Source organism: Oryzias latipes, chromosome 23 (assembly GCF_053564925.1).
Source record: "Oryzias latipes strain Hd-rR chromosome 23, Olatipes_Hd-rR_3.1".
In the NCBI taxonomy this organism is placed as follows: domain Eukaryota; kingdom Metazoa; phylum Chordata; class Actinopteri; order Beloniformes; family Adrianichthyidae; genus Oryzias; species Oryzias latipes.
The window spans coordinates 21,963,003-21,975,924 of NC_136259.1; the positions used below are offsets into that span (position 1 = coordinate 21,963,003).

The following is a 12,922-nucleotide window of genomic DNA, read 5'->3' on the forward strand; positions in this document are numbered from 1 at the left end:
TTTATTTTTTGTCATCAGAACAGAGTGGTTTCATGGTTTTTGTCAAATTTAAGATTTATTAATCTATTAGGTTTTTACTTTGCAAATGGGTGATGCCAATTTTTTCCTTAAAAAAAAAAAGTAGTGAGCATGTGTCCGAATTAAGTTAAATTCCAGGGCCCTGAATAGTCCTGCATTAAATAGTCTCTTGAGAGTATTGAGGGATTTTGGACATGGCCTTGGATCTTCTTCCTAAAGCAAGACACCTGTTTTTTTGTTTCCAGACATTTTAATTTAGTCATAAGAACTTTACTGATGAGCGCATCTCCTGTTAAATTTAACTGTCTGACAGTCCTACCCCTTTTTACCCCAAAAATAATCTCCGTCTCGTTACTGCTGGATGTGTTGCCTCTCAGAATAGTTCAATGAAGTCTCCTAATCCCTGTTTTACAACAGGGGCTAATGTTGTTAGTGTGAACGAATCAGACACTTTGTTCCAGTTTGACTGGTTTCTGATCAGAGTCCTGGCAGTGAAGTGTGAATCCCTTAGATTTATTAGTTATTGGCCTGAACTGGGGTTAGCTCATCCTTAACGCCTGCTGCCTGTGTGTTCTGTTGATGACATAGAAGTGTGTATCTACCCTTTTCACATGAGTCAATACTCATCTCAACCTTTGACTGTAAATGAGAGCTGGAATGATTGATCCCTCCCCCTTGTGTTTCAAACAGGAAGCACCCACTGGCTCCAAGATGCCAAAATCCCACAGACTTTTATAAAGGAATAAACAGCTGTCACGCTCTGATACCTTTTTTTCAGTCATGTTCTTTGGTAATTCTATTTTTCCCCCCATATGTCTTTCTTCCTGTAGTTCATGTTATTGAAGTTATAAACTGGCCTATCAGATGCCTCAATAAAAGTTGGTTGTCTCATGCCCAACGTTCAAAATATTTGCTTTACAGAGTTTGTGTAGCCCGCCTTCAAGTGGAAGGGGGGTGGCTTTACAACAAGCTCATTCCTGATTGGCGAGAGTGGTTGTAATACAAATGTTGACTCAGACCGATTTGGACCAATCACAACTTACTGACGTCGTCTGGCTCCAACGTGGCATCATCAGTATTGGGTGGATGGGGGGTGACAACTGAATTGACTTTACTTTTGTTGCCAGAAGTAAGCCATTTTCGCACCAAGTCAGTTCAGTTCTTGTATAAAGTCCACAGTGTCAACACATGTTCCACGAATCGATAGATGAGATTCAATTACGTTTGTGGCGATACCATACAGACCAATTATTTTACCTAAATTGATACAATCTACATATATTGTTCATTTGGTAACAGAGAAGCTTTTTTTACCTGACTCTTTTTGTTTCTTAAGCAACAAAAATGAAATGTCTAAAGGACATAACTGGTTCAAACATAAGAACCTGTTATGAGTCTTTTAGACTGTTTTTTTATGCTGTTAATAAAAGTGTGCCATATTAATCTACCCAGGTATTGTTTACAGTGCCGTTATCACATCTCCTTACTGTGGTTCACCTTCAGCCAATTGTAGTTGATCCCACTTGGTAGAAGCAAGCTTGTGATTGGACGTCTTTTTATTTTCTTCACATGTACGTGTAAAGGCAAAGACAGAGACAAAACAGGAAGAAAAACAAAAAGTATGACAGAAGTCAGTTATTTCCCAATTTATGCCTAATGGATAATCTTGCTTGTATCTGTGGTTTTAAACCGATGCTGCTATTACTCTCAGTACTCTATTTCAGTGTTTTTCAACCAGTGTGCCACGGCACACTATGGCCAAGTGTGCCGTGGGAAATTGCCCTCATTAACTGATCTAAAAACATTTCCCATCTCCAGGATTTTAGCTCTCTGTTCATCCAAACAGGCCCTGATAAAACACTGAGGAGTTAGGAATATAAAAGATCGTAAAATACCTTTTCTTTGCGTTTATTTTATTTTATTAAAGACATTTTGATAAGAATGACGTACCGCGATTCAGCTGCACCTTCGGCTGTATTTTGGAAAAGTCCCGTGTTGGGGGGGTTAATCACATGTCATTGGTCTGACCAATCAGAAGTGCTTAAAGTCTTCACTTCCTTGTCCCGATTTAGCTCGTAAAGTCGCTCAGTTCTAACAGAAATACCAGCTAAAGCTCGTCTTTAGCGGTGTAGCTTTCCACAGAATCCGGTATCAGACCGTGGAACAAGTGAACAAAACAATGAAGCTCCGAAAACCGATCTTCGGCCGTTTTATGCACTACATTTCCCATGATGCATTGGGTTGTGAGAGTGACAGCGCAAAAGGAGATCTGTTGTTAAACGTCTTGAAACTAACGAACAAACTGTTTTTAAATCTTCTAACTTAACTTTTATTGCATCTTTTAGAAAAAAACAGCTGCAGTTTCCAGCTTTTTCTGTAACAATTATCTAAAAAATGCATGTGAGATTGTGCAGGGGCTGTAGATCAATACAGACTATGAGTTTCTCCTTTTTTTTTAATTTTTGGATGCTGGTGTGCCGCGGGATTTTTTTTAAGGTTAAAGTGTGCCGTGGCTCAGAAAAGGTTGAAAAACACTGCTCTATTTCATATCTGTATCCTTTACATCCCTATATAGAAGTCATCATTTCTAATAAAGGCTGTTTTTAGCATGCGGCTCGCCTTATGAGCTCAGTGACACGTTTTTGTTCTGATGAAATTGAACACGAGGAGATCGGAGTCACACATCTGGAGTTACAGTGGTGTAATTTTCTCTCTCTTTCTTTTTTTTTTTTTTACTGCAGTCTTTTGCACGTCTGACGTTGTCTCATACGACCAAAAAAAAAGCGCGCAGAGATATTATCAGAGGATATTTAAACGGGCTGAAGGAAGTCATTGTTCAGCATGTTGGGAGTGTGCTGTGACCTGCTTTACTTCTGTGTTACATTTCAGGAACCTAGCTGGGGATTTAAACCCCCCTCTGTTGTTTGGTTTTTCCTCTAACTGTAGAGAAATAAGCTTGGAGGAGATTCATTTCTTACCCATTGGTGTATTGTTAGCAGTAGTGTGGGAAATCCATGTCTGCTGCAGCGTATGGGCTGCACAAAACAGAACAGAAAATGTCAAATGGTAATGCTGATTATGGCTGACTAATGGAGACAGAAACTCATCCACCTGGTTTGGGGCAGTCAGTTCTGCATCTTTATCCACAGTAGCATCGATGGGCTCCGTTTGGTCTCGGTTTCGCCACAGCAGCTTGATTGCAGGGTTGGCGAGGAAGCCCCGTGATGGAGAGGCAGGCCACAAAACTGGTTGCTGAACCAACCCAAAACGGGCAGAATAGAAAGTCCAATCAGGAAGATTCCAAAACGCTAGGATGTAATTGTCGTCAGCTATTGGGTGGGAGGCATCAGCGCCGAGCACCTTTCAAGTGGTTTGTTTGTCTAATGAGAAGGGCCTGAGTCTCACCACGGCTTTAATTGGAAGCAGCTGAACTCAAAATGCCCAACAGTTAAAACGCCTTCAGTCTGTTTTAGTATAAAGGGTTATATCGCTAAGCAGCTATGACTGCAGCAGCTCTATATGCTGCCTTTGTTCCTCTGATATTATTTGTAAGTAGGTTTATGGCTTATTTCTCAATCTTCTATGCAAACTCAACCATTTGGTGAAGTGTAATTCTGCTTAAGGTGGTTCAAAGCTGGAGTTCACTCAGTTCTGAGTATACTTAAAATGAGGAATTATTCATCTGATTTAAGAGAGGACAGCACATCTTGACGCGTTTAGCAGTTTTGGCAATGAAACAAAAAAACAGCCCACACTCCTTTCAGCTGTTTTCTTATCTGTTGAAAGGAGTGACATTTACCTTGTTTACTTTCCAAATGCTACAATTAAACCTGAACGTTGTTTTAGAGTGACGTAAGGCGCTGTGGTTTTCCCCCTGCAGACTAATTCTTATCTGGAAACTTGTTGGAGAATGTTTTCTCAGACGTCTCTGCCGCCACACACCTGAATGATCAACATGCTTCTTGTTTTTTTGCCCCCCCTCCCCACAGGTACCTCATCAGCCAGGGTGCCAGTGTTGGAGTTGTGAACAGCGAGGGGGAGACGCCTCTGGACATCGCAGAGGAGGAGGCCATGGGGGAGCTTCTGAAAAACGAAATCAACAGACAAGGTGAGGTCGAAGGGAAAGGGGTCAAGGGGTCAGAGTCCACCCCACATTTTAGGTGAACACGCCTTTAAGACCGTGTCACACAACATAAATTTTGCGCATATTGCACAGATGAAAGTTGGTCATACATGGTAAAAGTAAGAAAAATTTTCACAAAGGTATCACGAATGAACCACGTTAAAACTCCAAATATTCCAAATAAACCACATAAAGGACACGCAAATCAACGTAGAACATGAACCGTGCGTGATTATTGCGCTGTTTAAATGCAATTCACTAGTGATTCGTGCGTCAGTTATGTAATTTTAATGTGATATGTGCGTCTTATATGGGAAATGAAACCTGAAACCCTCGACAGACATCTGTGCAAATCGATGAATGACAAACGCAACAAAACGCTCATGAATTACGTGTATCACGCATGTATCGCAAAAGACCGAACTTTCATATGTGGAAAATGTGCAAAATGCAGTAGGTAGTGGCTGTTAGACACCGTCTTCAGCTTTTGTTTTGTCCACACAGCAACTGTCTATGATGCAGAATTACCCAATAATTAAAAAAAAATGCATATCCCATCCATTGACCATATAAAAGAAGTTAACCGAGGGCGACGTCACACGTAGAACCTGGTTTCCTTCTGCCTCCAATGAAATTAAGTCAATTTAGTCGCCAGTTTTCATGTTACGGACGCCACCACCATGTAGAAGCCAAACATCATCATCAGTAAGCTGTGATTGATGTTCGAGTAGGCCTGAGTCAACGTTTCTATGGCAACCACTCTCACCAGTCTGGAGTGAGCTTGTTGGAAGACCACACCCCTATATTGGAAAGCGAACTAGACAAATGTTTTGAGCGTTGACTGTAGGGTCCAGCAGGCAGCACCTACTTTTATTAAGGCCAGTTTAATTTCTCAATAGAAGTCTATGGCCAGCAGGCACTTCCTGTTTGGAACGCCGGGTTGATGGGTCGCTCAGTTTAGTTCCTATATTCAGTCAATGGTCCCATTGCAATTAACATAAGCCATACTTTCTAATTATCTTGGTTATAAGGCCAATTTTTTTACTTTATTTTGTAACATTTTGGCATTCAAAATGATGTACCTTGAGAAGGTTCAGGAAACCGATGGTGGTGTATAATTTATTCTGAATGAATAACTCGCTGTCACTAACATGCTTACACTTGTTGCAGCAGCAGGAATATTCCCTTTAAAATGCTTTCAAACATTAAGTGGGGTTAAACACAGCTGATGTCATTTTATTTCACACTTTTTAACGTTTAGTTTGACAAAGTTATGGAGAAAAAGAGACCTTCATTCCAGTCTGGAAAGAGACCATCAGTCTGGATTATGCTGCAGGAAGTTTCTATTTGAACACTTATTATGAAACATTAGAAGTGGAGAAGCTTAGGAGGCATCCAGACCTTCGTAGAGAGTTTGAATCAAAGTTTGCAGAGATCCTAGATACATATTTGACACTTTTATGCTGCAAAGTTCGTCAGCAATTATCTATAATTTTTGATTTGTAAAAGATGTTTTCATTCTGTGCAGCACTTTGTGTTATGTTCTTATGAAAAGTGTTTTATAAATAAAGTTTGGCATGATTGAAGTGAAATGGTTGCACCTTGACGCCTCTTCAGATGCTTTCTGTTGAGGAGAATAAGGTCTGATGACCGTCTGAATCAGACCAGCATCCCCTCCATGTCCTCCTAGCCGTCAGGAAATGAGTTTATTCAGGATCAGATCAAAACATTGTTGTGCATATAAACAAACATGACACTAATCATTTTCTAAGTGACTCAGAGTAATTGCAAACTTCCACAGAAGTACCAACTGGAGCCAAGTTTGCTCCAAACCAGACCTTTGGTGCGGCCTAGGCTCTCATGAAGAATCAAAAGTGAAGCGCTGAGTGTCGGTGGTTTTCGACGTAACGCCCGCCCTCGTAGCAAGAGGCCGTGCACAGACGTGCTGACTGGCTCCAGGCCAAAGGGATGCTCCACTCAAGCTTGGTTGGCTCGGCTTTCCCGGCCCATGCTTAGCATGTGCGTGCAGCTGGAAAGGTCACCTTTAAAAAGCCCTAAGAAAACCTACGTTTAACCCTTTGGTCTCCTAACTGGTGAAAAAGTTTGAGGCTTTGAGAGATGTGATTTGTGGAAATCCTAAAAGGCTGTCTATTTCTAAAGTTTCTCTGTTTGAAATCACTTCTAATGGTCACGTCATGCAGCAGCGCTTGCACACACACCCACCCAAACCTCAGGCGTCTCAGCCAGCAGCTGCTGCTACTGTTGATCAGGCGATGCTAGGTAGATGCTTCTCATTCTGTGTTTTCACATGTGTCAACTGATTCTCAATGTCTTTTAAAACCCTAGATGTGTATTTTTTTGGTTAATATTAGTCAAAAAGAAACATAGTCTAGATGCATCTGAAGTGACTCTGCAGTCAGTCTGGCCTGAGGGCAGCTGCAGACAAATGCAGCAGCACTCAAGTCTTCAGCATTATGCAACTGTTGGATAATACCTCTCAATGCTTGTCATTCATTTTTTCCTTCTTAAAAGACAGGATGTTAAAGTTCCTAACAAGAGGCCGAGGTTTGCATGGAATAACTTTCATATCTTCAGTTTTGATCCGTAATTCTGAATAAATGCTCTTCAACAAAAGTTTGAGCAGAAGTGAGAACATCTACAGCAGCGGTCCCCAACCCCCCGGGCTGCAGGACAGTTGGTACACGACCTATAGTTTTATTTTGAAAAGCTACAGGATTCTCCCCTCCACATCCTACTCATTGTTTACACATGCTAAGTCGCCTGGTTACATGTCAAAAATACATCCACTACTTTCTTGAAAGTGGCTGCATCAACCACTAAATTAAATATATATATATATATATATATATATATATATATATATATATATATATATATATATATATATATATATATATATATATATATATATATATATATATATATATATATATATATATATATATATATATATATATATATATATATATATATATATATATATTTTGTTTGTTTTGGCAGAAGAGAGCCAATGAGGAAACAGAAAAACCTTTGACTTAAAAATAATAGAAAGCTGCATTTAACAGAAAAAACTAGGAGTATTTATTCCAAATGTGGATTTATTTCAACAGTTGTTCCCACAGACAGTAATAGTAGATAATATTCAGCTACCAGCTGTCTATAGTTTTAAGGACGCTGCTAATAAAGTTTTTCAAACTGCCGATTTGCGTTTATGATTTATATTTAGAAAACACCAGTTTTGCGTTTTTGATTTTTTAATTTTATATATTTTTTTTTTATTTATCCTTTGCATCTTGAAAGTCAGATGAGACTGAAGACGGTGTCTGATTTTTTTTTTTTCTTTTTTGTTTTACTTTTTGTTTTACTTTAGCTTCCACTTTGACAGTTATGGTTTAAAATCTAAAATCACAATTTAATGGTTTTCAGTCATCCTTGCTTTAGCCCAACCACTGACTGTACATGAGAACTGGACTGAGAGACCCCTGGCTTTCTAAACAGGAAGTACCTATAGTCTTTAAGAATCCAAAATCCCATAGACTTCTTTTGACAAATGGGTATAACTCTGTCATTCTATATGTCAGAATAACCGTTCTTGCTCTGATAACTTTTGTTGAAAATGTTCTTGATAATCCTATTCCTATATATATTTGTTATTGCAGGGGTGGACATTGAAGCGGCCCGAAAGGAGGAAGAGCGGATCATGCTGAGGGACGCCCGGCAGTGGCTCAACAGCGGTCAGATCCAGGACGTCCGGCACGCAAAGTCGGGAGGCACGGCGCTTCATGTAGCAGCTGCCAAAGGTTACGTGGAAGTTTTAAAGTAAGTCTGTGTTCAGCCCAACCATTGACTGTACATGAGAACTGGATTGAGAGATCCCCTGGCTTTCTAAACAGGAAGTACCGGCAGGCTCCAAGAATCCAAAATGGATGTTTGAGTGCAAAAACGGGGGCTGTGATGTAGGGGTGTGTATTGGCAAGAGTCTGGCGTTACGATGCGTAGCCTGATATTTTACCGGAACGCTTCAGCTGCTGAAGGACGCCCAAAAATATTTATATAAATATCGTCCTGAATGCATTTTGAAGTATTGCCCAATGAACTATTGCGATATATCGCCAAATCGATTTTTGTTTTTTTCCCCCTCTTAAATGTCCCAAAACAATCTAACGGCAGCATTTAAAGTGTAGTGAAGTATTTAACAAATCAAATAAATCCCTTTATGCATTTGACCAATCAGATGGAGCCCTTTTATGTTAAATGTTTGCAAGTCATGTCATCATCTCAGTATTGATCACTAATATCGCAAATTGCGAGTTTTCCTCATATCATGCAGCCCTAAACTACTATAATTGTAGTCATTTAAACTTTGAGGATCAAGAAAAACTGTGGAGAACATTTTAGGATTTGTTGTTAAATGATCCAAAACGGTAATGTTTATTTTGGTTACTGCTGAAGTTAACCAGGAAGTGATAAACATTATAGAGTGCGACATTGTTGCAAGTGTTAAAGACCATTCCTTTCTTTTGAAATCTTTGTTTTTATCTGTTAGGTTTTGTTGATTCTGTTCAAACAAAAAGGCATAAATGATGGTGTTTAAGCACACATTTTGATTTTTGCCTTTTGGATGACCAAGATTTCCAGATTATGTTTGAGTAATTTCTATAATCTGTTCATCTGACTGAAGGGGGGGGGGGGGGGGGTTACAATGCTGACGCACTTCTGAAAGCTTGCACCTTAAAAGATTTGTTTGCAGAACCAAATCCAGGATTTGCAAATTCACACAAACTATTTTTGTTTCTCCCACCCCCACCACTTCCAAACCCCTCTTTTTTTTCTGTTTTTTTTTTTTTTTTCAGGCTTTTAATCCAAGCAGGGTATGATGTAAATATTAAGGACTACGACGGCTGGACTCCCCTGCATGCAGCAGCACACTGGGGTAAAGACGAGGCCTGCAGGATTCTGGTGGAGAATCTGTGCGACATGGACGTGGTTAATAAAATGGTGAGTCATGCTACGAGCCCCGGAAAAACGGCTGTGTTTGAAGATGCCGCGTCATCTTTTCAATGTCTTCCTTCCCTTCAGGGCCAAACTGCTTTTGATGTGGCAGATGAAGATATTCTGGGATACTTGGAAGAACTACAAAAGAAGCAGACTCTTGTGAGTCAGTGCTCTTCAGTATTTTAATCAAACGACAAGATTTGTTTGAAAATATCTTGCCGTTCTGTGATTCCAGCTGATGAGCGAGAAGAAAGACGTGAAGAAATCTCCTTTGATTGAAACGACCACAACAGGGGACAACAACCAATCGCTGAAACCACTAAAGAGGTAGCCAAGGGAGCGGCGGAGGAGCGGAAACGTTTAGCTTTGGCTGCAACGTGCTAACGCGCGCTAATGTGTTCCATAGCAAGGAAACGCTGCTGCTGGAGCCGGAGAAAAGCGCTCCGTGCATCGAGACCCTGGAGCCGGAGAAAGTGGACGAGGAGGAAGAGGGGAAGAAGGACGAATCGAGCTGCTCCAGTGAAGAGGAGGAGGATGAAGATTCAGAGTCCGAGACAGAGCCAGGTATTCTTTTATTTGTAAAGAATAAAAGCACAGAATCGTACACGCAACCCAAGAGCGACAGAAGTAGGACGTTTTGCCCAACAGTATGGAAGACCAAAACTGCACCATGAAAGAAAAAAATTTGGCAAAACAAGAGACAAATGAAACCAAACATGTACTGCTATCAAGAAAACTTTAGATTTGTGCAGAAACATAGTCAAAGATGTCTGCTTTCAGTCTAAGACCAATAAAAAAAAACATTTTATGGATAAATTAAGCCACAGCATCCTCTTCATCCTAGTATTTCTGTCCTAAAATGTCCTTCATTATACTGCAACCTGACGCTCCGGATCCAGTTCACTCTTTGGTTAAAGAAAATAATAGGTTTAAAAGGTAATTTTGAAGTAAAAAGTAAGTAGTAAAGTAATACAAGTATAGTAAAGTAACCCAACAAGGTTCCTGACTATGGGGGCCATAATCTTCATCAATCGTAGTGGCATTAAAACACTTTGACAGATTTTTGAGTATCAGTAAGCACAATCTACCTAAAGCACAGCAGATTATAAAAAACAATTTTCTATTTTGGAACAAATTCAAGGACTTTTATTGCGCTTTTTATTTATTTTTATTTAGTAACATGAGTTTCTGGCTGAGATGCACCACAAACTGTAAACCGTCATTGCTGCTGACATCACACTACCTACTACTACATTTGCTGAATTGAGATGATCCTATGTGGCACCGGATGTCTTTTATTTTGAAAAGATGTCATATTAACCTCTGTCGAAAGTTTTTTTTTACCAAGAAAACTTTCTCTTTTTTTATTTAGCCTAAAATGCAAGTTGTTTTATATTTATCATAATAGTACCATTAACGCACAAATGTAATAAAATAAGCATTAACATACAAATCTGTGTTTTATTTTAATAAAGGGTGACCTAAGACTTTGTCAGCAAGAAATCAAACCGATTGGCTGTTTGGGTGTTGAAGGTTGCAGACCCCCCTGGATTAAACCACTTATTAATTATATTGAGGGGAATCCCAGCATTGCTGTTGGAAGACACTTGTTCTCTTGTCCTTCTCCCCATCCAGAGAAGAACAAGCCGTCAGCGGTGGTGAGCAACAGCACGGCGCCCACGTCCGCCAGCATCACCGTGTCCTCGCCATCGAGTCCCACCAACCAGGTGACGACTCCCACTTCGCCCGCCAAGAAGGTACGAGCTGCTGGAACGCTTTTTTTTCCTCCACGCCTGCTTCTAAAAAGCTTACAGAAAACCCAACAGCTGCTTGCTGTGAAAAGCCCTTTGAGGAAGTGGCTCACCTCGGTGAAGCCGAGATCTGATACGGGTCTTTGACCTGTTAAAGTCAGAACTGGACTTCCTGTTATGACTGTTGTGTTGTCCTTGCATCTTTGCCTCATCACTGCAAACGTTTTTGTTCTTGTGTCCTTATGGCAACCCAACTCGTTGAAATGAAGTTGACGCATTTTATTATTCTGCTGTTGACCAAACAAACGTCTGTAGAATCCCAGTTTTAGCAAAACTGTCTCCCGATTGGAGGAGGAGGGGACTTCAGGTAACTTCCGGATGATTGAGGTCCATAAATTGGCGGCTGGGTAGCTCGGTTGGTAAGGTGGAAGGCTGCCGAGCAGGAATCCAGGGTTCGATTCCTGGAGGGGAATAAACAATGGTGCAGGCAATTACCAATGGCGAGCAATTAACACCACCCAGTGGGGGTCGTTGGGCAAGACGCTACTGCCTCCGGAGCGTGGTTTAGCTGCAGCTCACCATGCTCCTCCCAGCGGACGGGGTCAATTTCCCGTTGTGGGATAAATGAATTATTAATTAATATTATTTATTAAATTAGGTTCTAAATTAAGAGTAGCTGAAAAATAGACTGGAGTTTGCTGCCCTCTGCTGGCCAATGAATATGCAAGCGAATGCTCCAGTCAAAATCAAATAATAGTCTTTCTCTTTTTAGGAAATGTTTGCTAATTCTAAATTTACTGTTACAAAATGTAAAAAAGTTTCCTTGTAACAGCTGCTGTTTTGTATTTTGAAATATTATTTTGTTTCTCTCACTTTTCGCTTTCAGTCCTCAATTCACAGTTTCAATTCAGCCTTTTTTTTGTGGGGGGGGGGGGGGGGGGGTTATGATGATGCCATTTCTGCCGTTGTTGGAAGATCTTTTATTTCTTTGGTAATATTAATATTTAAACCAGGTCTTCAGTATTTCTACAAATTAAAAAATTTTTCTTTTAACATTTACTTCATTTTTTTCAATTGTTTTATATTTATTTCAAGATTATAATGTTTGCTTATGAGTTTAAAATGTCTTTTAAAACTTCAAGTTGCATTTTTAAATTTACAATCTGATTTTCATTCACTTTGAACCCAATAATTCTTACCTCATTTAGGCCTCCTTGAAGCAAAATTAAAAGCATTAAAAAGTTAAAAAGTGAAATGTCAATAAGGAACCGTGGATGGTTAATTTCTACATTCAGAATTTTTGGAATTGCTTTATTTCAAGCAATCAGAAACAGGAAGTACTAAGGAAATCAAACAAAAGAGATGCACATTAATTATGATTTGATTGGAAACTAGATCCACTGAATTTTTACAGCACTTTTCCAACTCGTGTTACTCAAAGTGCTCACAGAAAAACATTACTGAGTTTTAAAAACTAAAAGAAAGACATTGCACAACAAACGTGTAAAAAACAACATACACACTTCATGGTAAAGCATAAAATAATTCACTAAAATGATGCAAAGTAGAAATCTGTCTCTGCACTAATACACACACATGATCTCATCATAAAGACTCCTAATCCTTAGTATTTTCTGCATATGACACATTGAACCCATTAAATGTGAAATTAGTCAATTAATTGCTTGAAAAGCAGTGGGAAGAGGTTAACTTGCATAATCCCACCACTAAAACGCTTTAATTGAATCTTTGAGTCGGTATCTGCTTGGTCTTTAAGCTTTTTTCCCCCCTAATTTTTTGAAATGCCTCCGTTAAAAACTGATGAGAATTTGAACGTGCTTCAGTTCTGTCCTCTTTCCCCCGATGTGACCGGGCTCCACGTGGCTTTTCTTCTCCATGAAGTGTGTTTGTATTCTGCTGCTGCTTCTGTCTTACTCTGCATTTCTCTGTTTCCAATCTCTGTCCTACTGTTCTGCATCTTTATCGACCCGGGCTGTGGTCCTGGTTGCCTGTT

General features: G+C 39.8%; 1 protein-coding gene across 5 annotated transcripts in view; it reads left to right on the forward strand.

Annotated features, from left to right (window-relative positions):
• The window catches only part of ppp1r12a (protein phosphatase 1, regulatory subunit 12A), a 56,056-nt gene that overhangs the window by 21,836 nt on the left and 21,298 nt on the right, over positions 1-12,922 (forward strand). For all 5 annotated transcript variants that reach the window (XM_023952136.2, XM_078941952.1, XM_078941951.1 and 2 more), the window contains exons 3-9: positions 4,008-4,126; positions 7,822-7,981; positions 9,016-9,160; positions 9,242-9,316; positions 9,393-9,484; positions 9,564-9,721; positions 10,793-10,914. In XM_023952136.2, the coding sequence (XP_023807904.1) occupies positions 4,008-4,126; positions 7,822-7,981; positions 9,016-9,160; positions 9,242-9,316; positions 9,393-9,484; positions 9,564-9,721; positions 10,793-10,914 (871 nt within the window). The remainder of the gene's footprint in view (positions 1-4,007; positions 4,127-7,821; positions 7,982-9,015; positions 9,161-9,241; positions 9,317-9,392; positions 9,485-9,563; positions 9,722-10,792; positions 10,915-12,922) is intronic.